Source organism: Triplophysa dalaica, chromosome 3 (assembly GCF_015846415.1).
Source record: "Triplophysa dalaica isolate WHDGS20190420 chromosome 3, ASM1584641v1, whole genome shotgun sequence".
Lineage (NCBI taxonomy): Eukaryota > Metazoa > Chordata > Actinopteri > Cypriniformes > Nemacheilidae > Triplophysa > Triplophysa dalaica.
In genome coordinates, this window is record NC_079544.1 from 4,612,928 (window position 1) to 4,638,980 (window position 26,053).

Sequence of the window (26,053 nt, forward strand, 5' to 3'; positions counted from 1 at the left end):
AGTCTGAATTAAAAGTATTGGAGAGATAAGTTTAGCCAAATAGCGGTTCTTCTCTGTTTCTTTTGATGGTTATCGGAAATAATCTACAGGCGCACTATTGTTTGTGAATGTGAACCGGAAGTTAAGGTGAGGTAACAAAAGTAAAGTTTGTTTATGTTGTTAAGATGAAACCGTCTATAATAAATTCCATTAAATAAAAACATGTTGGACAAGTATGATACACTCAAGTACAACAATCCCACATGATCGACACAAAGTTGTCCTGGATACTTCATGTAGAGAAAACCCAAGTTATCAAACAAGATTTTGCAGCTGTTCTCATGAAACCTTGTATTTCCATATTTAATGATATTTATTTATTGCCATAAATCATTATTATTAGTCATCCTTTATGTTTCTCACAGAGTTTGGCAAATATGTAACCAATAAAAAGAATTTAAAAGTTGTCAAATGATTCTATTTAATCAGTATTTCATCATTTAAGCAGAAAACTACAATGTTTTCTTTAATTTGGGCATCTGAAGTTTCGGAAGGACAGCGACAATATTGAAACCACTCAAGCGATCCGTTTACGGTAAACTACTATCTTATCTTTTCTCATCCAAAGCAAAATGGTTACCTCTCAAAACACAAACATACCAAAAATTTGCTAAATATGAACAGAACATGCAATAGTGAACATATGTGCAATCCTTTTCTAATCTGGATTAAAACACTATGTGAATATTTAACCATTTCTTTTATTAAGTTATGCAAAAGTGTTGACAATGCAATAATCTACATCAATATTTTTTATAGACTGTGTAGAGGGCCTGTACGTGGTTACAATTTCCATTAAATCCTTAATTATTTTGATCACATTTTTTTTATTAAAATCATGTTGAGTTAATACAATTTGCAAAACTTTATTCAAATGACATTTGCATTAATACATATTAGGGAAATACACATGCAGTTGATCAATTAATGTAAGCTGAACATAGCTGAACATTTAAAAAAGGTTTGTTTATTAGAAGTTCATTCAACTTACAAATCTAAGTTAAAGCAATTTCATGTCAACCGGTTTTAGTTAATTAAAAAATTTAGGGCAGCAAGTTATTTATTTTTCAAGTTGAACCAACATTTCTTTTTTACAGTGTGTTACTACTCGATCAGAATTCAGGCTGCATGATATTGGAGTAAAAATGTAACATGATAACTTTGTAATAAAGCATTATAGGACATTGTATATTGAATTAAGATGGTAAAATCATTTGTAAGGTAGTAAAGTTAATTTGGGGAGTTGAGGAATAAGCAAAAAGACTGCAAAAAAGTAGATTGAAACTTAATAAAGATTAAGATTATTTTTAGTATAAATATTATATAGAAATAAGTTCTTTTTCAAAAAAAATGCTGTCTAGCCAAGGGATACATGGTGTGCTTTACTTGTCAACTACCCATATGTATATTGAAATGCTAAAAATGTTCACATTCGTTTCTTATATTATCTTTCCCCATCGCATCTTCACAACTTCTGTAAGAAAACAGACATGCTTTACTGTTGCAGTACTCGTATGACAGTGCTGTTGTAAACCAGTGCTATATTTTCATAATTGTAAAATATTGTGTAGCCCTAATCAGAATATTCCTATACCATGACATTTAACTGTAATAAGGTACTTCAATGTACTTCAAAGAAAGGTAAAGCCTCCATCAAAGCTAATAATTGAAACTCCTGTAGATCTTAATACAACATAAAAATATGATTAACAGCAAGACAACTACAGACGCATCAATAGCCATCTCACCCTGGGATGGTAATTCATAACCCTTTCAAATTAGCGGCTTTAATTGGTGTCTGGGGAGATGTGAAGGGGTTTGACTCAACAGAGGGAGGAAATGACTGCAATTAACAGATTGAGCTGTGATTGCAGCTCTGTGAGGATGCGTTTGTGCAGCTTCCAGCTGGAAGAACAAAGTGAGGATGCTTAGGGGAAGTTGGGAATTTGTTTTGAAACGGTTGGTTAAGCAGGATGTTCTGTTGTGGGATGGGTTAATCAGTAATCTAACAGGGGCTGGTCCGGACTGCAAGGAACAGCTGTTGACTGTGGGGCGAGGCGGGGCTTTGCTCTCATCTTACCACCGATGACCTTAGGACATGTCGACCGACGTGCCAACCCAGAAGAAAACAACATACGTTGGAGCTTGGGGATGCCACAAATACACATCCAATGTATACTTTTTTTTTAATCTAGAGAAGATTACAATTTATGCATTCATATGCCAAAATAAATTCTCCCTACAAGGACACCTGGTGTTTAACGGCTTCACCCTTTATCACATTTTTCTTAAATTCAACTCAATGGTGTTCATAAATATAAAACTCCTTTCCCTTTTAGGTCATTTCTCGAAAGTAAGATTGTACAAAGTGCCTGTGATGAGCAGAATGGAGGTTTGGGTGGGTCCGTGCTATAACAGTGACAGAGAGTGCTGTACATTCATAATTCACATCAGTGTGGAGTCCGAGAGAGTTGACAGGCCGTCATCATTTTGCACTTTAAACTGCACGCTCAAATGACTCCCTCTTAAAAACCAAAGGCTGGATTTGTGTTCAGTCAGTTGTGATGTGATGTTTCCAGAGCAAACACCAGTGTCACAATACTCAAAAGGGACACTATGCACATATTCAGTACCTAAGCTACTATTGAGGCACGACGCACTGTTAGGACGCTAGATCCCCTGCAAAGACTGTAATTCATAACAGCTCACGTGAATTCACTTTTACTGGACCCACTTGTGTTATTGTTCAATTGAACTGGAATTTCATTTGATATGATATGATATCTGACTCTGCTGACATGCACACTACCGTTCAAACGTATAGGGTCACCTAACATACGTCTGAATGTTTAAAATTAGTTGGGGAGAAAAATATATTTGTGCCAAAAAAAGCATCTTGTGGAGAGACACGGATAGTAGATACATTTATTTCAAGATTATTTTGGTTCACTAAACCTATACATAAAATTTTTTTTTTTATTGAAATCAGATAAAATAGTGGCCTCAAATTTGTGGAAACGTATAAACCAAACAAAAAACTAAAATGTTGCATCAGAGATAAAGTGAAATAAAATACTTAAAATAAATCTCACACAGGAACAAATAAATATTAAAATGAAAAAAGCATCAAAATTGCTAAAAAATGAAACTAAAATTAACAAAAACTGTATATCTAAAATAATGCTATTTTAAAATATTGTATAACACTATAATAACATGACCACACTGAAGAAGTTTTGATCTATTTGATATTTTTATTACTCACATTCACAACATTCCCAAACTTGCGTTATTTCACAATTTGGTGAGTTTACTTCCATTATAAAATGTGCGAACAAAACTATAAATCAAGAAAAAGTGATCTATTGTGTAACAAAATGTTATTTAAATCTGATTTCAATAAAAACAATATTTTTTATATTAGCGCTGAAGATCGGCAAATCAATTTAGCTTATTAAATATGTGCACACTTAGGATGTGTAACGATTACTTCTTTTACCACTCATTAAGGATATATATCGTGTCTCAATATTATCTCGGTCACATATGATGAGTGTATGAAACAATAGGGCTTCCGGGCCTAACATAGAGAATATTAGAAAAAATAAAAGATGTTACCTTTGGCAAGGTTCATCTGGTGCAATTATTTTATTTTAAAAGGGCTATTTGACCCATATTATACTATAAAGAAAAGAGGATGCTTATGGCACGTTTCCAAGTCATCGTTTGTTGTTTAAATATTGCAAACCGTACCTTTGGTATGTCTTTATACCAAGATATTATCGTACAGTGACATTTTGATATTGCTACAGCCCTCCCTACCACTCAACAAATGTTATTGTCACATAAGAAGGTCACATATTTGTCACAGCCCGACATCTGTCAATAACTGGCAGTGGTGGTATTCTTGTCCTACATTGTGTTACAGATGGGACGGGCACTGGAGCTCAGCAAATAGCGCACACCCTTCTGTTCACTTCACCAGCCCAACACTCCACCATCGAGAGACATTGTTACATATTTAAATAGGTTGCCGTCAACATGCCTGGAACATTTGCATTTCTCTCCAGCAAACCTCAACCCCCCTGCTACCAACAGGAACAACCATGCCTCCTCCTTTGTGTGTCCATTCTAACACCTTCTACAAGTCTGAAACCCAATGGATTTAGGTGTCTTTTCTATAATAATGAGCGCAAAAATAGAGTTCACCCAAAAGATGAACAATATGTCAAATGTGTCAAACACTTTCAGATGACCTCAGTTTTCGAGCTCGAGCTAGAAACAGGGATTGCAAATTCAGCAGCGTCTCATTTTCAGCCACAAGTTTATCTGTGTTCCCTACCCACCGCGTTTCTGTCAGCTACCAGCCCATGACTACATCTAAGTGAGGAACGTCTGCTTACCAATGTGTCAAAAAGACCCGAATAGCATTTTCTACATTGCTCTTTAACACAGGAATCGGCTTTATTGAAGGCACTGTGCTTATCTCGGCCTCTCTCGGTCTCTCTTAAAAACTCACTTCTGCTCTTGATGAGAAGATTACTGGAGTGGAAATGCTTTCTCATGACTCCTGCAGACCACCTCTGCCCCATCCTTTCAAAGGGTAATAAGGCTAAGAAGTGGCAAGCCCACAATCTTTGTGTTATGGCAGGAACATGTATTTGCATACAAAAGGAGGTGAATAGCTCCCTTAGAAATGGAGGAAAACTTGGAATGGTTGCACTTAGGTGGGGGTCAAATCGCCGCAAGTTTGTTGACATAAACTCCAAGCCAACCGATGACTGGGATTCAAGCTTTAAAGCTAGCTTGAATGATTTTAACCACCAGAGGTCAACCGAAATAATTCACTTTATCAGCGCCAAAGGTTGAGTTTATAAGCCAAGGCCATTTTCAAATAATGGGGTCAAAACGAAAATGGCTTTCATGGGGTCCGAAAAAGCAAACTTTTGAAAACGGTGTACATTTTGGAACACAACGCCTTTATCGGCTCGGCGTAAACTGCAAAATTGAACTCTGCGAAAAAAGTAGATCGTTTTGACACTCTTTAAAACGCGAAGGAAAAACTTTCCGTTAATCATTGTGTAAATGTGGTCTTGAAGATGTATCTAAAATTTAGCATTAGACCTTTCATGCTAGGAAGTGAGAATTTATGTTAATAGTGATGCGAAAGTTACAGCAATGTGCAATTTTCACCGTAGATGGAAAGCAGGAAGCAAAACTAAAACAAAGAGGGAAATGGGTTAACCAAGATATTGAGATTCATGCATTAATGTTTGCCATTTCACAGTGAAGTCATGCACGTGTTTTACATATTCAACAGGGGCCCTCAAGATGATTGATAATTTAAAATGACACATTCAAAATACATTTAAAAACAACTAAAAACCAATCTTTTTTTAGATTGTCCATTTATGTGTAAATGAAGATTTACTACACAACTATGACCATGTGATGCATATTATTTACATGCAAATCCAAGTTATGTCGGTATGTTGTTGTATGACTAACTGGATCTGCGTTAGTTTCTAGCGAGCTAAATATGCTGGGTAAAATAAAAGCATTAAAATGACATGTTAAAATAAAAATTTACGAAAAACTATGAGCATTTAAGCTTGATCTAACATACACGGCAGTATTTCTGGGTCAAGATATGCTTAACAAACAAATAACATCACTTTCGATATCTGAAAAATTACCATGGTTTTATAACAGTAAATAACTAAAACGGTAAGAACATGATTTGTTTGATTTCACTACCCATAGCCTCCTTTATGTACTATTATATGAAGCATTAAGTGAAAAAGACGTCATTTTAACAAATTACCAGGGACATAAATCATCTTAGATGATTTCACAAATCTGTCTGAAAGTTGTAGCACCGTTATTGCACATATGTAAAATTTTAAAAACAACAAAACATGTGTACACAGACCCCAATAGTCAGTTGAATTAACAAGAGATCAGATTTGAGTTTGATACATGGGCAAGAGTTCATAAAATGAAAGATTATCTATCATTATATATTATTGGTTTAAAGGTAGTGTTTGATGCTATGCGTTGGTACAACAATTTTCAGTTTCACTCCTGTGTTTACTGGTACAACCTGAGGTTAGATTTTTTGATGTTAATGCTTTTAACTGAGAATCATCTACACCATGAAAATACAAAAAGTTTATGTTCATGTTAGCTGAGATCAACCCCGAAATCCTCAAGAAGAAATCAAGCAAGCTGAACTCTTGCTAGCATTCACTGCTGGTGTGTGACATGGAATTACTGGATTAAAACCAAGAGCCGTCTCGCAGCTAAATCACTCTGACGTCAAATAGATCACTAGTAGCAACATAAATGACAGTCAGTCCATGCAATGACTCAAGCAAATTTTAAACAAATCAACAGGGAGAGTGTCCTCTTCTTACATTGCTCAAGATTCAAGAAGTCTTCCAGATAAAACATCAACAAAATCTTCACAAGAACACTTGTGGCACTTAACCTGACAAATAAATAAATCTAAGTTTTCAACATCTGCTTTTTAAATGCTAGTCTAAATTATAGAGAGCTTTCCGTCTTGTTTTTCCATCAAATATTAATCAAACCTCCTACCGTCATCTGTAGTTTCCCCAGCTTCAGGAGTTGCGTTTAAAATTCTGTTAATTCGTCTTGACAAGGACAGCAAAATCCCTGAGAACGTGAAGGAACTCTGTTCCTGCCCGAGTGGTGGAGTTTCCGTTTGGATTTCGGCTCCTGATACGGAGGCAGATCTCAGATAAGGGATTGAGCTTCGAGATAACCAGTCGCGATGAACATTAGAATGCTCCATTAGGACGCCGCAGTTTGTCACACTTTTAGGATCAGGGAGACTGTGGACCCTGGAGATTGGAGGATTGGTTGGAGGTGTTTGGGTGGTTCTGGACCATGTCATGCTCTGAGTTCGCGATTCCTGTCCAAATGAGATCCTTCTGTCTTCCTCAGGGACCGAATTGGATCGGTGCTTCAACCAGGGTCTGCTGAGGAGACGCCAGCGATGAGAACTCTCCCTGCTAGATGAAAAGCGAGAAGGGCTCCAGTTTGGTCTCATCTGCTCGGCCGATGTGGCCTTCCGTTGTAAACTCATGATCAGTGGAGAGAGACCAGTCAAACAGCAACACAAAACGTAAGAAAAGAAAAAAAATTAAGAGGGTGGAAAAGAGGAAGGGGAATTTCACAGTCGCATTTCAAGTCTTGTTTTGACAAGCTAAGCTAAAGCTAAGCAAGTTATTTAAGCATAATACTGCAAATTTGATGCCCTGCTTTGCAAATAACGCAGTTGCCGAGATCTCCTTGGTGGAACATGCTGACCAAATGTGTCTCGGTTTTCTCCGCACGCAGCAAGATGTCCATTGGCTGCAACGTGAGCCACCACTTCCTGGATTCTGGGTTGCTGCAAGGCTTTTTGGCAGGAAGTAGGTGTCAAAAATATACATGTGCGTAGAGACTAGTTGACTTACGATCCAATCAGCTCACTTGCTGCCCATCCTAGGCCCCAACTTGTGGTTGATCACACCAATAACAAGTACTAAACAGCAAGCCAAAAAAAAGCAGGGCAAAAAAAGCCGGAGTTCAATGAACCTGGTTGTTCTGTGCCGGGCCGACAGAATGTCTTATTCAGGTTAATTCTGGGTAGTGATGAAAAGATATAAGAAGTGACAACTGCTTACGAGGAAAACTGAAATTTTGCTGAAAACCAACAAGCAATTTTAAGGGATTTCCCTGAAATCTGTTATGCAATGGATGGGGGAAAAATCTAAGAAAACAGAGCAAATATGGAGGTTTCACTTTTCAGATTAACGACAAAAAAGGAATTGTTTTATTCAAGTGACCAATAGCATGACACATCAATTCAACACGACTGTGCATTTTAGACGGACCGAAAAAAACAATAAATTAGAAGAAAACTAGTTTAATTTAACTAGACTAAACAGTTCTAATGAGATCGGGATATTAAAGTGTATTTGGTCTTCCTGAAATACTATAATTGAGAAACACTAGCTTAATGTTGAACGAACTAAATAGAATTTGAATTAAAAATATAAATAATTTATCTCTTACTGGATGACTTAAAGAGAAACATCCAACGGGATTCTGTGTCAGATTCTGACAGTGTGTTATAGATTCTTTTGTAGATTATGCTGACTTACAATTTCAGACTTTTTTTAACTGCCAAAACTAGAAATGTATGGTTTGTGTAATGAAGTGACAATTCACCCAAAAATGAAAATTCTTTGATCATTTCACCCTCTTGTCATTTCAAACCGCTTCGTACACAAAAGAAGATATTTTGGAGAATGTTAACCAAACAATACTGGGTCCCAGTTGACTTCCATTGTATGAACATGAAACCACTGAGACATTTCTCAAAATGATCTTCTTTTGTATTCCACTCAAGTTAGAGTCATATAATAAATGGGATGTAATGATTTATATGGTTAAACTTTTACTATATGGTTAAGCACATACTTGTAGTATCTGGACTTGTTGCAGAAAGTCTGTGCCACTCTGCAGATGTTTTCAGTTGGGCATTTCCAGCGTTACGGATGTGACATTTTGCGTTAAGGATGTGACATTTTGCGTTACGGGTGTGACATTTTGCGTTACGGGTGTGACATTTTGCGTTACGGGTGTGACATTTTGCGTTACGGGTGTGACATTTTGCGTTACGGATGTGACATTTTGCGTTACGGATGTGACATTTTGCATATGGAAGTGACACAAAAATGCTCAGAGAATGAATGTAACGATTATATTGATCCATCTGTTAATATTTCACTGAACCCTTGTTGATAAACATCAAAAAATGTCAGTCTATGAAAAAAATATACATGTAAAAAACCATATGGGTATTTGAACCACCAAATGTTAAAATCTGTGCTGTTACCATAGTAAAAATGTAATATTAAGAAATTTTCTTTTTTCGTGGTAAGGTTGACATTTTTACGGAATTGCCCAGTAAGTGTGTTTCTATCTGAAACTTTAAAAAAGTGTGTGATGTCTAGTTTTAAAAAAATCTGTTCAGATTACATAAATGTAAAATTGAAATGTAAACAAAAAAGGTTCCCCCATAAAAAGGTACATGAAAATCAATCCCAGTGGGCAAATATGAACACAGTTAAAAACAAGTTCTACTCCTTATTTCCTTGGAGAAGAAAATGTGATTGGCTAGATTATAACTATTGGGTAGCTGTCAGGTTAAGAGCACACAACAGTCTGCTTTTAAACTGCACATGATTTTTCCAAGTGATTCAGATTATCGATAAAATTCATTTCTAGAGTCAGCCGTCCTTTACTCCTGAGTGCATTTAACGCAGGTAAGCGAAAGACAATAACAAAGTCATTTTGTTCACGCTACATCTGCAGAACACGGACTGAGCTACAATTATTATTCAAAATGCTAAAGTCGTTGAAGGGATTTCCTGCCTGGTTGGGTATTTTGACACCCCGTGAGAGTCCAGGCTGGACAGCAACAATTAGCACATGCTTACAGCCATCAAACACGCTGGGTGCCTAGAGGCAGCGCATGAAAGCAATCATTAAACACCAGCGCTGCTGCCAGAGTCAGATTGAGATAAACAGCGCTATCTAACTCCTGCGATCTGACAGAAGACAGCATAAAGGTCACGTTTCCTTTCATGTTCCACAGTAATTTTTCGACAAGTCAAACAGCGTTCCACGTGCAGGCCGCTGCGAACTCCTGAATGGAGGGTTAATGCGGCACTGATAACATTGGCTGGTCTGACATTGTAAAGACAAGATATGCAAACTATTATTGTCTCATGGCTCTGTTGAGCCAAGATCACCCTTCACATTGTCCACACTGACCGCAGGAAGCGAGGACGCAAGGCCTCCGGGTACACTTAGCGCCACTTTGTTTTTTGGGTTTATTTTAGCTCTGTACTGTGCCATGCAGAAGGAAACCGGGGGGACAGAGGCAAGCTCGTACATACGCCCTTCTGCTCAAAACAACACATACCAAGAATTAGCCCAACAAATCAAAAAACATAAAAGATATCAAAAGGCAAAGGTGAGAAAGAACATATAAGTTGCTAGCGGTTAACCTGTACTTGTCTTTCAGATGCATTAAAGGGGTCATATGGTGCAAAATAAATATTTGTTTTTTTGTGTCTTTGGTGTGTTATAAGTTGCCAATGGATGTATTAGACTCGTAAAATTGCAAAAATGTTACGGTCGGAACAAAAGATTAATTCTATCTCAAAGCCAATGCTCACCCAGACCTGTTTGAAACGCCTTGTGTAACCACACCCCCACAAATATACATCAGTTCGTGGTATGATTTGACTAAGACCGCCAAAATGTATACGCAAGTAAGGTGTACCTGTCAGTACAATTGCTTTGGAACCTGATGTTTCAAATATGGTAAGAGGCGTTACATTTCCGTCACACGCTTGCAGTATTCGACCAATCACTACGCACTGGTTAACTAGCAAATCATAGGACACCTCGCTTTTCAGAGTGATGAGCTTTGTAAAATATCTGCCCGTTTCAGAGAGCCGGGGCAAAGAGGAGATAGAAACATGCACGGTATGTGGAAAATACAGTATTTTTTAACCTTAAATCATGTGTACACATTGCATTACATCTAAAACAAACTATAATATTCGCTTTAATCGTGTCATGTCACCCATTTAATGAAAATTAATTTGTAATAATGATGATAAAGTATTTGTGTAATAAACTAGTGTAATAAATTAATGCCTGGCAGAAGCAAACAAGGATTTGCAAAACGATCTTCCCGTGGCAACGGGCAAGGACAGACCCCCCACAAATAGAGCAGGGTGTATTTTTAAACCCGCACACATAGGTTAACGTCTTGGCTCTGAAATAGGGGAAATCCTGCCGCCCCCAAGCATTCACCCCAATGCAAAGCCTGCAAGAGAGAGAATAAAAAAAACTTTCCATCTCCACCTCTGCTCATCTGAGCCCACACAGGATTGGTTGTCAGAAACAGACTGTACACAACATCAGTTTCCAAAGAAGTGCAGTGTGGGAAATGAAATTACCCTACAAAAAGTTCCCTAAATTTCTTTATTTTTTAATACAGAGAACTTGTTTAGTGTTAAAGGAACAGTTTACCCAAATATAAAAATTCTGTCATCATTTATGAACTACCATGTGGTTCAACACGTGTCTATGACTCCTTGTTCTGTGGAACACAAAAGAAGATATGTCTCTGTGGTTTTGTCCATACGATGAATGTCAGTGGGGTTCAATGTTGTTTGGTTCTCAACATTCTTGAAAATATCTTCTTTAGAGTTCTGCGGTAGAAAGAAAGTCACAGGTTTGGAATGACACGAGGGTGTGAATATGATGACATTTGGGTGATCCCTATTCTCAACTACATCCTTTAAATGCATGGATCAAGTCATAAAATCCTCTGACATTTTTGCTATTTCAGCCAACCACATCTAAGTCCATAGGAAGATGAATAATTTTGGTGTGAACAGGCCTTTACCCTTGTCAACTGATAGAGCTGCGAACTTTAAGCAGAACTGATGAGCTATTGTTTGTGATGCGTCTCCGGTGGGCCGATCGGTGACATGGGAAACAGCTCTGCTTCATCTGCCTTGTTGTACGATCCTCCTTGCTCTCCATCCTACCAAGCCGTTTACAAAACCACAGCCCTGATAAGATGTAACAGACAGGGTGGAATCACAAGAGTGAAGGTCTTTTATAAAATAGATGAGACACTCCCTGCAAAATCACATCACTGGAAAGATGCGTTTCACAGATGTGCACATGCTAGAGACAATGCCTCAGACATTTTGAACAAGTATGAATAGGCATTTGATGTCACCTCGTGAACGTCATGAATGACGAACATACACCGCCAGTACATGCAGACTTCCTTCAAAGTCCTTTTATTATTTATGCAAAGGCACCGCATCAATCCAGCTTATCTCTGACTGAGTGATAACATCTGAAACTTTGTAATAACGGTACAGTTTTTTGATTTGTGGTATTGTTGGAGCGCATTATCGTGATAGAACAGAGGCGCTTCCCACAGCGGGTCTATCAGACTAAGAGGAGCCTGCAGTGCCCGACCCCATTCAACCGTACTCGATCAAGAAATCAAATAGGGCTTTTAGAGCTGCTTGTCTAATATCCTTAGGGCCTGCAAAGCTGCAAAAAGCATGAAGTTTGCTTTTCTTCGTCCTTTCATTCCCGTCCGATCTGTTTTGCCAATTCCCACATCGTTGGCAACCATACAGCGTGATCTGTGATGGGATCAGTTGCATTTGTTTAGCAGCTGCCCGAGCCAGCGGCACACTACGTCAGAATGTTCACAAACACATAGCGTATCAGCAGTCAGGCCGAAACACGTCATTCACTTCACTTGTTTTATTCCTGATGGTCATGCAGTGCGCTTGTTATCGACACCTACATGGCAGCCAATGCAAGAGATTCATATAAGGATCGGCATTTGGGTAGTTTTGGAATGAAAAAATTGACTTAATTAGCAAAACGGTCAAGATCTGGTCTTATTTCACAATCAATACAAAAGACGCCTCCCCACAACATTTTGCATAAAGAATTAGGACCATTATAGGGATACACAATATATCATCGTCCATATCGGTAACAACTTATAAATGGTCATTTTAATGTTTAACAGTATTTGGCTGATTTTATCATATTAAAGTTGATAAATAATCCTTTGGTTGAACCACTTCAAGTGAATGCTGCTCATAGTTAAAATCCAGTACTGCATTGTCTGTCTTCAGCCTAGATTCTGTATATCGGTCAATATATATCGGTTCCAATGTAAAGAATGATCGGTTATCATTATCGGCCAAAATTTACACATCGAAGCATCCCTAGAACATTAATATGTTTTACAATATGAGATTACTTTAATCCTTTTCTCTGGTATCAGCAGCTTCATGCATTGTAAAAACATTTGTAAGAAAACATTGCAGTATTATTTGTGGTGTTGAATGTATGTTAATTTAATTAAAATAATATAATATAAAAAATTATAATTATTAATATAATAATAATGATTGTCTCTATCCATTTCATTTCTACACTGCACTTTAACAAAAACATTGTGTTTTAATTTTCTTTGTGAAATTTAACACAACACAATGCAGCAACACCAATCAACCCCCAAACAGCATCTAGAAACCTTGGCAACCAGCCAATCAATCGCCTGCTCTGCTTATGATTTTAATGATGTCATTCAAAGTCATGTTACTCGCAAACATGTTAAATGAAGTGAAGCATTGTGCAAGACAGACATTGTATTATATGCATTCAGTGGACTGAGCAGTAGGCTGTGTCGAAATGTTAAAAGCGAGATGTTAAAATCCATTCTGGCACAATTATTGTTTACACAGAGCTGTCCAAAATAATTGTGCTTGCCTTAAGTGCACCTATGGAAAAAACCTTTGTAAAAGCTCCAGAATGGAGTAAAAGAACGTGAAGGTGCAGCAGAGGGTTCTGGTTCCTATCCGAGCATATCAAATAACCCTGCAGTCACATGAGTCCCTGCCCGTAACACGAGAATGTGGAAGTCCGCGCGAAGGGCTGCTTTTACTCCCGGCTTTTATTCAGGCCTATTTGTTCAAAATGATGATGGTGAATCAGAGCAGACAGGTGGAAAATTACCATGCGCACTTTCAGTATGAGAAAGAAGTGCTATTTTATTCTGAACCCATTTCATTACGGCTACCAAACATGAGCTGCCGTTGATTGTTAAACAACAGAAATTGACGTTTTATCTTCAAATCAGATCTCCTCTTTCTCATGTTCCCTAGATATCTCCATTCATCTCCCTCTGGATACACTGCTCTCTCACCCTCTCTTTCTCTCATTTTCTACTTTGAATTAGCCAACCTTGAGTATCTATTCCAATGGCATGTGACAAGATATACTTCTCTTAAACGGCTTTACACAAGCAATCCCAGATGAGCCGAAGGCTTATTGACACGTTTTGCATTCGAAATGCCCACCCATAATAAATTGCATCCATCAGGGGGCCGCGGTAAAACACGCAAGTTACATTAGCCTGAGGCAAGAAAACATTTAATTATCAGAACCTGCTGCTTGGAGGATTCAGTCCAGCCTTGAGCAACTTCTAATGAATTATCAGCGAGCGCACAGTTACAGTGGATAATACAAATTGAACAACATTTTTATTGGATTGGCCTACTTACAGCCAAAGACGGATCTCTTTACAAGCACAGAAATTCATAAGCACAAAATCCTTTCTAATGCCGATTAACAAGCGCGTGCCGTTTCGCCTCATGACTTTTATCACAATCAACCCAATTGAAAGCCAACCAATTCTGACAATCATCACCAGCCCTGTGGGGGAAGTAACACTCCTGTATCGGTATTTAAAGAGCAGGCAGGAAGTGCATGCCAACGGTCTGCTGACATGCTCTAGTCTAACTGATAGTGAAGAGAGTGGCATGAGGTCTTTCATGAGATCTGCTTCACCAGAATTAATGTTTAGAATATGAAAACACAGCTGGGAGAACTCGAGCTGTGGAAGTGGGAGGGTGTTCAGGGATCTACGCCATTTATTGAGGGAAAAAGACATCGCTTGGTTACATTACATGAATAATGTTTATTTGAAATAGCCGGAAAACCCGGCAAAAATATAGTTTCCCCATAAATGAAAATTCTTTCACTGTTCACAGTAGCTGACTTTCTTCTGCTGAACACAAAAGAAGATATTTTGATGAATGTTGGTAAACACACAGCATTGACCCCCATTCACTTACATTGTATGGGCACAAAACCTTTGTGACATTTCTCAAAATATCTTCTTTAGTATTCCAGAGCCATATACAGATTACACATTACAGAATTTTTATATTTGTGTGAAGTATCCCTTTACTATGGATATATTTTCATATATTGCAGCCAAAATGAAAGAATGTTATCTGGTAATTCAATCATTTATTGGCTGATGACGATATTTAAAAAAGTCCAAATATCAACCCAAAAGCCACAAAAGATATATACTTCTACTACTAGACATTATAGAAAAATATTCCTTCAACTATCCAAACAAAAAAATATGGTTTTATTGGATGCAAGCGCCCTGCCTGAAGTCATCCTCTGGTCATTTCATTTATATTATTGATAATTAATGAAATATTTTTTGTATATAAATTGTAATGAATAAAAACTACTAAATGATTTTTTGTGGAGGTCTGCTGGAAGTTTGGGCCAGATATCGTTTGTTTATGCTGCTGCCGCTAAAACCATCGAGAGAGCAATCCAAAAATTATACTATAAATAAAAAACAGATACAGAGGTAGAAAAAATATCTCGTTCGACAAATACGTTTATCCAAGAACGATCAGGAACGAGCCTAAAAACAGGAAAGGAGGCATCCTGTGTTTTCAGGTAACGCCTGGAATCCCAGGACATTGTCTTCTAGACGCACAGTCTCCACGAGTGAATGGAAAGGGTGGAGAACTGACAGATACCTGACTGTGTCTCCTGAGAAACACCAGAGCGAAGCACTCCACTGACCCCTCAAGCCAGTCCTCAAGACATCCTCGCATTTTCCTTCTCATAAAAAGACAGCTGACTGGCCCAGAACTATCGGCGTGTTCTTCTAAACCGTATAAACAGACAAAGGCACCTTTGAACTGGCCTTGTGGGAAGAAGCAGAGAAGGCGGCCTGGTACATCTGAGCAGAGCATGTGAAACTCTTGTGACTACAGTGAACTCAATTCAGTGTGCTTTCTAATTAGGGGGATTTTTCAAAGTCAACATTCAACGCAGTAGGTGACTCAACAGTAGTAGCGGTGTACTAGATCCCCTTGACTAAGAGGAATGCGCATCTTATCACTCAACACGCCATTAACCCAGTCAATTCAACAAGAGGATGTGCTAGAAGATCTCCCAATCTTTCTTTGTTTTTCATAAAAACTTGAATAGACACAAGAATAACGCACCTTTCAATGATCAGCATTAAACAGGGTATAATCCTTATCTGTATGATGCTTAACAGCCTGAAAATCAAGGAGTATTGGAAAGTCAAGTCAAGAACACATTAGGGCTTTTCACACTGGAAATCTCTAACCCCGGGTTATTCTTAACCCCAGGAAAAAAAGAAACCCGGGTTATCCGTTTCACGTTGCTTATATTTTACCAGGGGTTAACAGATAACCCTGGGTTTTCATAACCTGATGTTTCACACTGTACATCACTAAACCCCGGGTTAACATTCTTATTTGCATATTTGCGGTGACAACAGTCATGATTGGATAAATACAGCAGCGTCAAACTGACTGAACAAAAATCGTGCGTGGTCCCTTTAAATAACCCAATACCTTATCGTTCCGCATCCGGGAAAAAGTAACGCCTCGCAAATCCTTTTTGGCTGTTTTAAGCCTACTAAGACGTTACTTAAATAAATAAAAAACTCAAAGGATTGTTTACACAGTGCACAGAGTTTCTGTGACTGTGCACAGCTTGTGAAATGAGGTAAGCGCTATACAGTTTTTGATTGGGTGTCTGTTGCTAAGCGTCTGGTCGTATTATTCAACCCCTACTTCGTTTCACACTGCACACGTTTGGCTCTGCAATGCAGAGTTAACCCTGCAAAAGCAATGCTATAATCCCGCTTCCAAGTTACAAGTGTGAAACATTTGTTTACCCATGGGGTTAAAAGCGGGGTTTAGAATGTAGATAACCCGGGGTGAAGCGCAGTGTGAAAGACCCTATTGAAATACCCTATTAAATCGTTCATTTAAACGATTCAATTTTTTACTTTGCGAATCAATTTTGCTCCCTTGAAAGTCGGGGGAAACTTGGCTCCTTTGCTAAAACAAGCAAGTTGTAACCATTTTTTTTGTCAACCGTGCCGGCCAAAACAAGTCCAAGAATAGACAAGTTGGCACAGGAGTCATTATTCTTAACAGATACATAAAGGAAAAAGCGGGCGAGGAGTCAGCCAGCATCCTTATTGAGTTATTTCAGCTCTGGAATGTCGGGATGAACGTACTGGTGCCGGTGCTCTGGAATTTTGGAATCCAGTCCATTGAGGTCATTCTCAGAACAGGGTGCTTACATCATAGTCCTGGCCCTGTCTGACAGCTACGGCAAACGAGAGAACGGGTCACAACGGGTGGGGGTATAGCAGCACGAGCACGCACATCCTGAGCCGTCCGCAACCAACACAATCCCACTATTGACGCCGGCTCCTCCCCACCCTCCCTCAGCTTCCTCTGCAAGATTAAACACATCTAAGGAGCAATACAAAACATTGAAACATATTCAATTTCACCCACCGTGGCAAAACTTTAGACTCAAACTTTTCCATTTCACTAGAAAGGCAAGAATGGAAAATCAACCTTTTCAGGTCAAATCTAGCAATGTACCAACCAACCCAACTACTTTTGTACTATCAGCAGCACTTTGTGATGTGAAAAAAAAACAGGAAGTATATTTATATAACTCCCATGCTTTGAATTAGTTAACCACAGACAAACTTGTTACAGAAATCACTCAAACACACTGTCTAACCACAACTCCAAATTCTTAAAGACACAGTTCACCCAAAAATGACAATTCTGTCATCCTTTATTCACCCTCTTGTCATTTCAAACCTGTATGACATTCTTCTGCAGAACACAAAAAAAAAGATATTTTGAAGAACGTTGGTTACCGAACAAAGGTTGTACCCTTTGACACAAAACCAATGCAAGTCAATGGGTACCGATGTTGTTCAGGTACCAACGTTCTGTAGAATATGTGTTGTGTGTAAATTATGACAGAATATTCATTTTTAGGTGAACGTCGACACAAAAGTTTCTTGAATGAGCCTTTGTGAGGACCTAAAAGGCTTCATAAATGACTGATCTGTCATAGCTTATGTTCTGCTTTTAGTAAAAAGCAGAACAAAATCTATGACAGATCAGTCATGTTATTACATTTATGCATTTGGCAGACACTTTTTTCCTAAGCGACTTACATTGCATTGTATAATGCATTTGTTTCTGACTATGTGCAATCCCCTGGGATCGAATCCATGACCTTGGCGTTGCTAGCGCCATGCTCTAACCACTAAGCCACATGATTTATATTAGCGCAGCAGATAAAAAAATGCTATGACTACACAAGAACATCCAAGTAAAAACATAAATAATAAATTCCCCAGACAGCTATGATATATTAAAGCGGGCGTAACACACGTGTTTTCTGCCAATCTAATATTAATCTTGAGTTCCTATAGAGTAGTATTGCATACTTTGTATCTTCGAAGAGTATTTAGTTGATCACATTTATAAAAGATAGATAAAGCTGTACGATTATCTCTGAAAACATACGGCATTTGCCGGGGTGGGAGGGGTAGGCTGAACTGAAGCACCCATTGTCAACAAAACATAGACATCAGTTTCACTCACCGCATTTGGTTCATGTCCGGCATCATTTAGCGGTGGGACGGCTCCATATCAGTTTCAAACGATCGCCAAGTACAGCGCTAGATCCACCTTTATATAACATTCATCAACCAAACGCTTTCCTGTAGCTCAGTGGAAAGAGAATTGCACTAACAACGCAAGGTTGTGGGTTCGATCCCAGGGGATTGCACATACTTAGAAACAAAAATGTATAGTAGGAATGCACGATAATTAATCGCGATACCACTCAATCCTATTGCAATCGAGCTGGCTACGAAATGCAATGTGTCGATATTTTTTTGAATGCGTAGCTTTTCCGTGAAGCACGGTCCCGGGATCAGTATGAAATTCTGCTCGATCTAAAAGCAGTGCGAGTTTGAGTTGCTTATAATGTGCATTTAAAAAAGCAACACTCGTCAAACATGATCCTTATAAATATACTTTATTATCATAAAAATACCTGACGAGGCTTGAGTAACAGTGATAAAAAGATGTCCGTAGGCATTTCCTAGATTCTAGAAGGTGTTATGGTCTTCTTCTGCAGAGCGTATTTGCAGTTTCCGCACGAGAGCGCTCTCTGGCTTTCGGATGCAGCAGCAATTTCCTGTTCTTCACTCAAAAGCTGTGCGAAACTGACGTGATATTTATCGTCGGTTTATCGCGACAGCCCTAATGTGTAGGATAATGCAATGCAAGTCGCTTTGGATAAAAGGGTCTGCCAAATGCATAAATGTAAATGCAGTGAACAAACAAACACCTGAACTTCGCGAACGTATGCTCTTTCTCTCTCCTGCACACAAGTGAAAGTGACATCTGCGCATGCTCATTCTCCTGCTCTCCATGCTGCCATGTGGGCGTGCCGCATGCTTTTCCGGCAGAATTGTCATATAAGGGACTAAGAATATTTGTTACTAAACAGTTTTATATGTTCGAAAAAACTTTCCGAAACCTGTACGATCGCTGGGGGAGTGTATTGAGCACAGAAATACTACGGAATACACCCAACTCGTTTTTTGACAAGTTGATCATGTCAAGCATGAGAAGACAGCATGTTTAACATTGTAAAGAAGTCATAATGCATGAAACATCGTCGCACGGCCGCTTTAAAACCTCACCATGCTTTGCTTATACACAAGAGCGATGCTTAAGATGATGAACATGTAACTGCACTGGTCATTTATTAATGAATGATATGCTTTAATATGTGTCTGTGTGGGGGGGTCTGACTGTACTTTCTGACTTATACACAAAAGTCACTATTGTCTCATTACAACACAGTGACTTCTGGTGGTGAGTTAAACAAAATTCCCAAGGAAACATAACATTATGTCATAGGGTGTTTGGACAGCACATGAACAGAGAATTCTTTGAGCATTACCAGATCCTGTCTTCATTTGAACTCTAGGATCTTCAATTTCCTTTTTTTTAATACAATATCAGAGACAGCGGGGTAATGCGGGCGTTCACTGGCGAATAAGAGCTAGATGTCCTGTCTCTCACGTGAAGTCCCCGGTTTCAACTTACATCCTTAAGAAGACGGGCTGCCATGACAACAGCCCCTGGCAACATGTCTATAGGGTCTATAGAGCCGTATAGTATCTTCCCTACACCTTCAGTTAAAACAAACCTATAGCTACACAGTCAGTCTCTAGAGCTTATTGTTGCGAGCATAAGGTAGATGTAAATATAAATAAAATTGTCAAGTAGCCTGCACTCTATGAACACCACCCGACACCATGACGCACAAGGCTGCATTTACATCTTTGTCAACAATGTGATAAAACCTCTGCTTCGGTCTCTCATTACACTAAACATGAACAACCCCATCTAGTCAACATTCAAACCTATTATGTGACAGGGTTTCCAAAACAGCCCTTCCCTTAACCACAACTCATAATACATTCATTTAAAGCTTTATCATTAACTCATAACAGTGTGTCTTTACGAACCACACACATACCCAAAGATATTTTTGGCTCACTATTTGTGAGGTACATTTACGGACAGCTTCCCTTGATTTTGTATCAAACATATGCTATTTATATGCCCTCAATATCAAAAAACCTGATTTGCTCAATTTTAGAGAGTGGGTTGGCATGATATTTGACCATGTTAGTGAGGACATCTGGCCCTCACAAACAGAGATAAACATGTAGACACACAACCTAAACAGCAGTAATGATATAAGCCGATAATAAGGTGCTGCTGGGACAATAAAAATACCCCAAAACTTAGCAACAGGCGTGTCTGCTTTGACATTTAAAGCAGATTTGGGGAATAAGATTTTGGGATGTGGAATATAAAATCCCCATATGCCTTAAAGTTATGGGTGTCTACTTAGGGTCACAAACAAGGGGGAATAAATCATTTGGGCCAACGTGTTTCTATACTCTGTCAACGTTGTGTTATCTAAAAACAACAATAAACCAACTCGTATTTCCGCGCGTTTGGATGAACACATTTAAATGACAAGACAGAGCCAGTGAATATCACTTACCGTACACCCGCACCCATCCCTGCTGTTGGCAAAACGAGTCCATCAAAATCCCATCGACCACCGGGTCCAGGGAAATCATGCGTCCCTGAACCTCCTCCACGTCGCCACCGGCCATTGAATCGGTGTCCATGCCCGTTCCGCCTCCTCCACGGTAATGACCCGGTAAAGACGCCAGCCCGGCAGATTTACACGCCGTTTGTGACGAAAATGCGTGCGAAAAGTATCAGTATTTCCGTCTGAACGTGTTATCGAGCTTAAAAACCATACATCTAGAAATTAAAACGCGAAGGTAACGTTGCCAACGTTACGACTTTCCCATGCTTTCTCTTTGTTTCACAGTATGAATAAAAGGTTACGCGCGTGCGGTCCTAACGTATATTTACATCGCTGGGCATCGAAGCTTTATGAACCTCAATAAAGTAAAACAAAGCAAACTTGAATAAAACACGATATTTCTACTGGATTTCGAGACACTACAAGTTCTTGTCAAAGCCGCAAAAAGTGCAAAGTTCCACGCGAGTTGTGCTCAAATGAATCAGCAGTCAGACGGTCAGCAGTGAAGTTATATCCGGATGGATTGGACGAGTTTTTCCCTGTCTGTGTCCATGAGTCAACAGCAGTAATAACTGAATGAATCCAGACGTCGGCTTTCCCACAACAGGAGTTTACTGCCTTGCCCTTGCGGCTGTTTGGGAGACAGAAAATCCTCCAAATAACAGCAAGTAACTGTTTATTGCTCTGTCCTCCACTTTTAGTGTGAGTCGTTGGTCGGGTCTCCCTCCCTTCCTCCCTGTCCTGGGGTGAGGACAGACAGCCCTTTTCACACTTCAAAATCCACACCGCTTTTCCACCTCAATCGCATCCCGTTTCCAGCCTGTGCGCTGGGATTCAGGGGAAACTAGAAGATCGCCGACACGATCGATCACCGCGCGAGCACTTTAAACCGCTTCCCTCACGCGCGCTTATTTGACCCTTCCGTTGCCACTTTGTTAAATATTATAGTGTAATTAAGATTAAACATTAATTTAACAACAACAGTCATTTAGATGCTAAATAGATGTGCATTTTCGACCCTCTGAGGCATGCTTGAGCATGGTAATTTATTTATTTATTATTGATGAGGTGTTATTATTTTTATTTTAAAATTACGTAGTCTAATAGAAAAGCAATATTCGGTATGTAAACGTTTATCGGTATCGTTAACTGAGCACGTAGAAGTCCGGTGGCTCCATCTCGTGTTTATTATTAGCATTACAAGATTATAGCTGTTCTTAAACGTGCGTCATTTATTATCGACGTTTCTGACGCATACTCGGCCCGCAATTAACTTCCGGTTTATGTTTGGTTATTCATCTGGCTAGTGGCAGTAATATGACTTAAATATGAATTTATTTGATTTAATGTCATTTATTTTTCTATGATTATTTATTCAAATGAATATTTTATTGTATTTTAATTGTATTAAAAATAAAACTACTCAACAATTATTGGTTCTTTGAGGGGGTCCAGAAGTATAGGGCGTTCGATCATTGGTTTATGTTGTTGAACCCGTCTATATTTATGTCATGTTATAGTGTATAGTTTTATTATTTTATGACAGCATTCCACTATTTATCCTCTGAGGAAAATCATGAGTTCATCAGGATTTATTTATTCATTTATTCAACACAAACACCCAGGTGTTCAGTATACTCGGCCCGAAATACGCATACTCTTCCGGTTTATGTTCGGTTATTCATCTGGCTAGTGGCAGTAATATGACTTAAATATGAATTTATTTGATTTAATGTCATTTATTTTTCTATGATTATTTATTCAAATTAATATTTTATTGTATTTTAATTGTACTAAAAATAAAACTACTCAACAATTATTGGTTCTTTGAGGGGGTCCAGAAGTATAGGCCGTTCAATCATTCGTTTATGTTGTTGAACCCGTCTATATTTATGTCATGTTATAGTGTATAGTTTTATTACACTATTTGTCCTCTGAGGAAAATCATAAGTCGTTCATCAGGATTTATTTATTCATATTTCAGTATTTGTAAAGCATGTCTTATAACATCTTGTTATTGAATTACATCTCCACAAAAGCAGAAAACATAGACACATAGAAAGCATGTAGTGCAGCGAATGTTTGTTTGTAATTATAGCTCTAATGCTTTCTTGTCTTCGTCGGGGTTTCAGCTGTGGGGAGAAGTTCAGGAGTAAGAATAAAAGGCATAAAAGTATTTCTTTAACAGACATTTTTTAAGTTTAATAAACAGCTTCGTTCTCATTCTGGACAGTCTTTCGTGTAGATCATGTTATTAATACTCACACATGGTGTTAAGCCTGAGCAGAATAGGTTCAACTACACTTTCAAGGTTATTCTTCTGTTCAATGAACTCTTGAATTGTTGCATTTTTGGTGCTTTGCATCCAGTCTGATTTCGCCGAGCAGGTGTTTATACATATGTTCTAAATACCAACACACATACAAAGTTTATTTCTGGTTAATATTTGTGGAATGTGATATTTATACATAAAACGCATATAAAATACCACTAGGAAGAAAATGACCTTGTCCGCCTTATTTAGCTTCCCTGGACCTTTTTCTGCATCGGCTATAGTTTCCTTGACTCTGTTTATTAATGCTTGCAAATCTTGTTTAGCATCTGTAAAGAAAGAATCATATGTGCATTGACATCAAGATTTGACAGCTGAAGATATCTAACTGTTTCTATTTCTCACCAGCCCATGCAAGGTATTCTTCGCAGTCCGGTTTGCAATAGCGACGGGCCACATCAACTGCCTTCTCTCCAAGGAAGTTGGTAGCTTGTAAATCAGCGTTGAGCTCAACCAGAGTTTTCAATGTGTCCAGCTGACCCCACATGGCAGAAGAATGCAATGGTGAGTACCCTGCCAATGGAGCATAATAAATAAAGAGATGGTTACCCTAAATTCTGCCATCCCCCTTACTTTATAAAGGCCTAATTTTACAATATATAACATTTTTTCATTGTGTGTTTTTATTGAACACTATTATTTGACAGTGACAATTGAGAAAGGTCTAATAGCTGAACATACAAAGAAAAAAGCAAGTTTTTCCCATGTGCGTTTAATGATGGTTTTTCATAAAGAATGTTATAATACTTTTACATAGAATTGTACTACCGCCTATGTAGCTTTAGTACAAGCTAAACTTGTAATAAACTCAGTAAACTTCACATACCGCGCACGGTGAGCTCATTGACGTCAGCGCCGTTCTTCACGAGCTCGCGCAGGATGCAGCTTCGTCCTAACATGCACGCGGTGAAGAGAGCGCTTCTGCCCACCTCATCCTTTTCCCGCATAATATTCCTCGATTGTTCATTGTCGGAGTCACTGTTACTTCCCAACAGACTCTTTAGTCCTTCTACATCATCTTCCAATGCACACGAAAATATAGTTTTCTCCACAACGCCCTGCATTTTCTTTTACGGAAGAGTGACGTTGCTTGCTTGTTGTCGATAGCAACCGTTGTCACGTTGAGTGCTGTTTTTCCAGTGGCCACGAGATGTCAGTGTTGCTTATGTTATGATTGGCAATACTAGAAGATTCATCGTTATCACTGGCTGCATTAAATTATTGCAGTTTAGTGTAATATATTAACATTACTTTACGTATGTTCATTATTATATAAATGGCTGATTCTAAAATGAACGGCAGGAAAAAATGGATGTCTGTGCTGGAATCAAATTGTCACAAAAATAAATGAGATAAATAATCATAAATACATAAAGTAGAAATTAATATGTTGGTTATCGTATTTAGATCAATTTTAAGGATATATGTATAAATAACCATATCAGATAGGCCTATTTATACATAAAACCAAATTAATAAAAGCCCCCTTACGGGTTTTGTCTTTATAGTTAAAATATATTTTTTGTCATACATTGAATGAAACTGATATTTTAAAAGCTGTTAATTTGTTGGAAGAAATTTGGTCTTATTATAATATATGTGATTTAGAAAATACATGTTTATATCCCTAATTGTTAAAGATGTAATAAGTAACAAAAAGTGCTAAATGACTACATATTAATATGTATTTATTCCTTATACTCTAAATTAAATCACCCACTATAAATAATAATGCTACGTCAAGTGTCAACATATTTTGAATGACATAGAAATAATTGAGAAAATAAGTCAAATTCATGTGGTGAATTAGCTTAATTACACAAAGGTCACTTTGCAGAAAGGGAAAGTGCTCAATTGACATTGGAATTTTTAATTGTTTAACACACAATGCGTTTGTATTTTCTACTTACAACTTCCCCCAACTTATAACTTCCTCAAACTAGTAATGCTTATTATTAAAAAGGTAGTCATTTGACAGTCAACTGACACTTTTTATTAAAAAGTGGTCAAATGACAGGGAATTTTGTGAGAGTGACCTTTTATTATGATCCACTAAATATTTGTGTTACCCGGCAAATATCACCTGCCATCATTACATCACGTGAACGGGGGAATTCTGAAGCAGAAATCCATTTGACAAGATAAACATAATTTACATTTAAACTGACATCATGTCATGCCACACTGATGATCAACAGGATTTGGAAAGTCACGTTACATAGAGAGTATGCTTAACTCGCACAGAGATGTGTAAACAACATGAAATGAATACAAATGTGTCAAAGGTTCTGACTGCTGTCATCGCAGTGTTTAAATGCCCACCTGTGACCTGCTCACAGTGTCCTGCTCTGTCATTGACATCTATTTGTAGCATCTGTGAGTGTCCCGTGTTTGACATGACTATTTCCAGTTACTATTTTAAGCCAAGGGAGGAAACGTTTTATGATGTTGGTCTGTAATTATGGGAAAACCGGGGACGGGCAAAACTGAAATGGTGTAAAAAGTGTAAGATTGTGGTTGTCATTAAACTCAAAGAGAGACATATACATCACCAATACTGCGTTTCACTTACATCGGTTTTTACATTTTTTTATAAATATTCAGAAAATGACCAATGTCCAATAATACAGCAAGTTTAAAGCCTCTATTGATATAGAGGAAATAGAAAAAGCAAATATTTAATATATGTATATATATATGAAGAGTTTGGTT

The 26,053-nt window shown here is 38.2% G+C and overlaps 2 protein-coding genes across 6 annotated transcripts in view; both read right to left on the bottom strand.

The window, feature by feature from the left end:
• The window catches only part of rasal2 (RAS protein activator like 2), a 65,555-nt gene extending 43,317 nt beyond the window's left edge, over nucleotides 1-22,238 (bottom strand). For 3 of the 5 annotated variants that reach the window (XM_056742903.1, XM_056742901.1, XM_056742902.1), the window contains exon 1: nucleotides 6,640-7,428. In XM_056742903.1, coding sequence (XP_056598881.1) covers nucleotides 6,640-7,150 — 511 coding nt within the window. In that variant the 5' untranslated portion in view covers nucleotides 7,151-7,428. Of the gene's footprint in view, nucleotides 1-6,639; nucleotides 7,429-20,955 lie in introns of those variants that run through there. The other 2 variants (XM_056742904.1, XM_056742900.1) reach the window with 2 other exon arrangements.
• A 722-nt stretch (nucleotides 22,239-22,960) lies between these two features.
• Nucleotides 22,961-24,450, bottom strand: ankrd45 (ankyrin repeat domain 45). The gene is made up of 5 exons (XM_056744162.1): nucleotides 24,168-24,450; nucleotides 23,687-23,854; nucleotides 23,516-23,610; nucleotides 23,275-23,413; nucleotides 22,961-23,141 (listed from the first exon to the last, which is right to left on the bottom strand). The coding sequence occupies exons 1-5, from the start codon at nucleotides 24,403-24,405 to the stop codon at nucleotides 23,110-23,112; spliced, it is 672 nt and encodes a 223-aa protein (XP_056600140.1). The 5' UTR covers nucleotides 24,406-24,450; the 3' UTR covers nucleotides 22,961-23,109.
• Nucleotides 24,451-26,053: the final 1,603 nt, after the last annotated feature.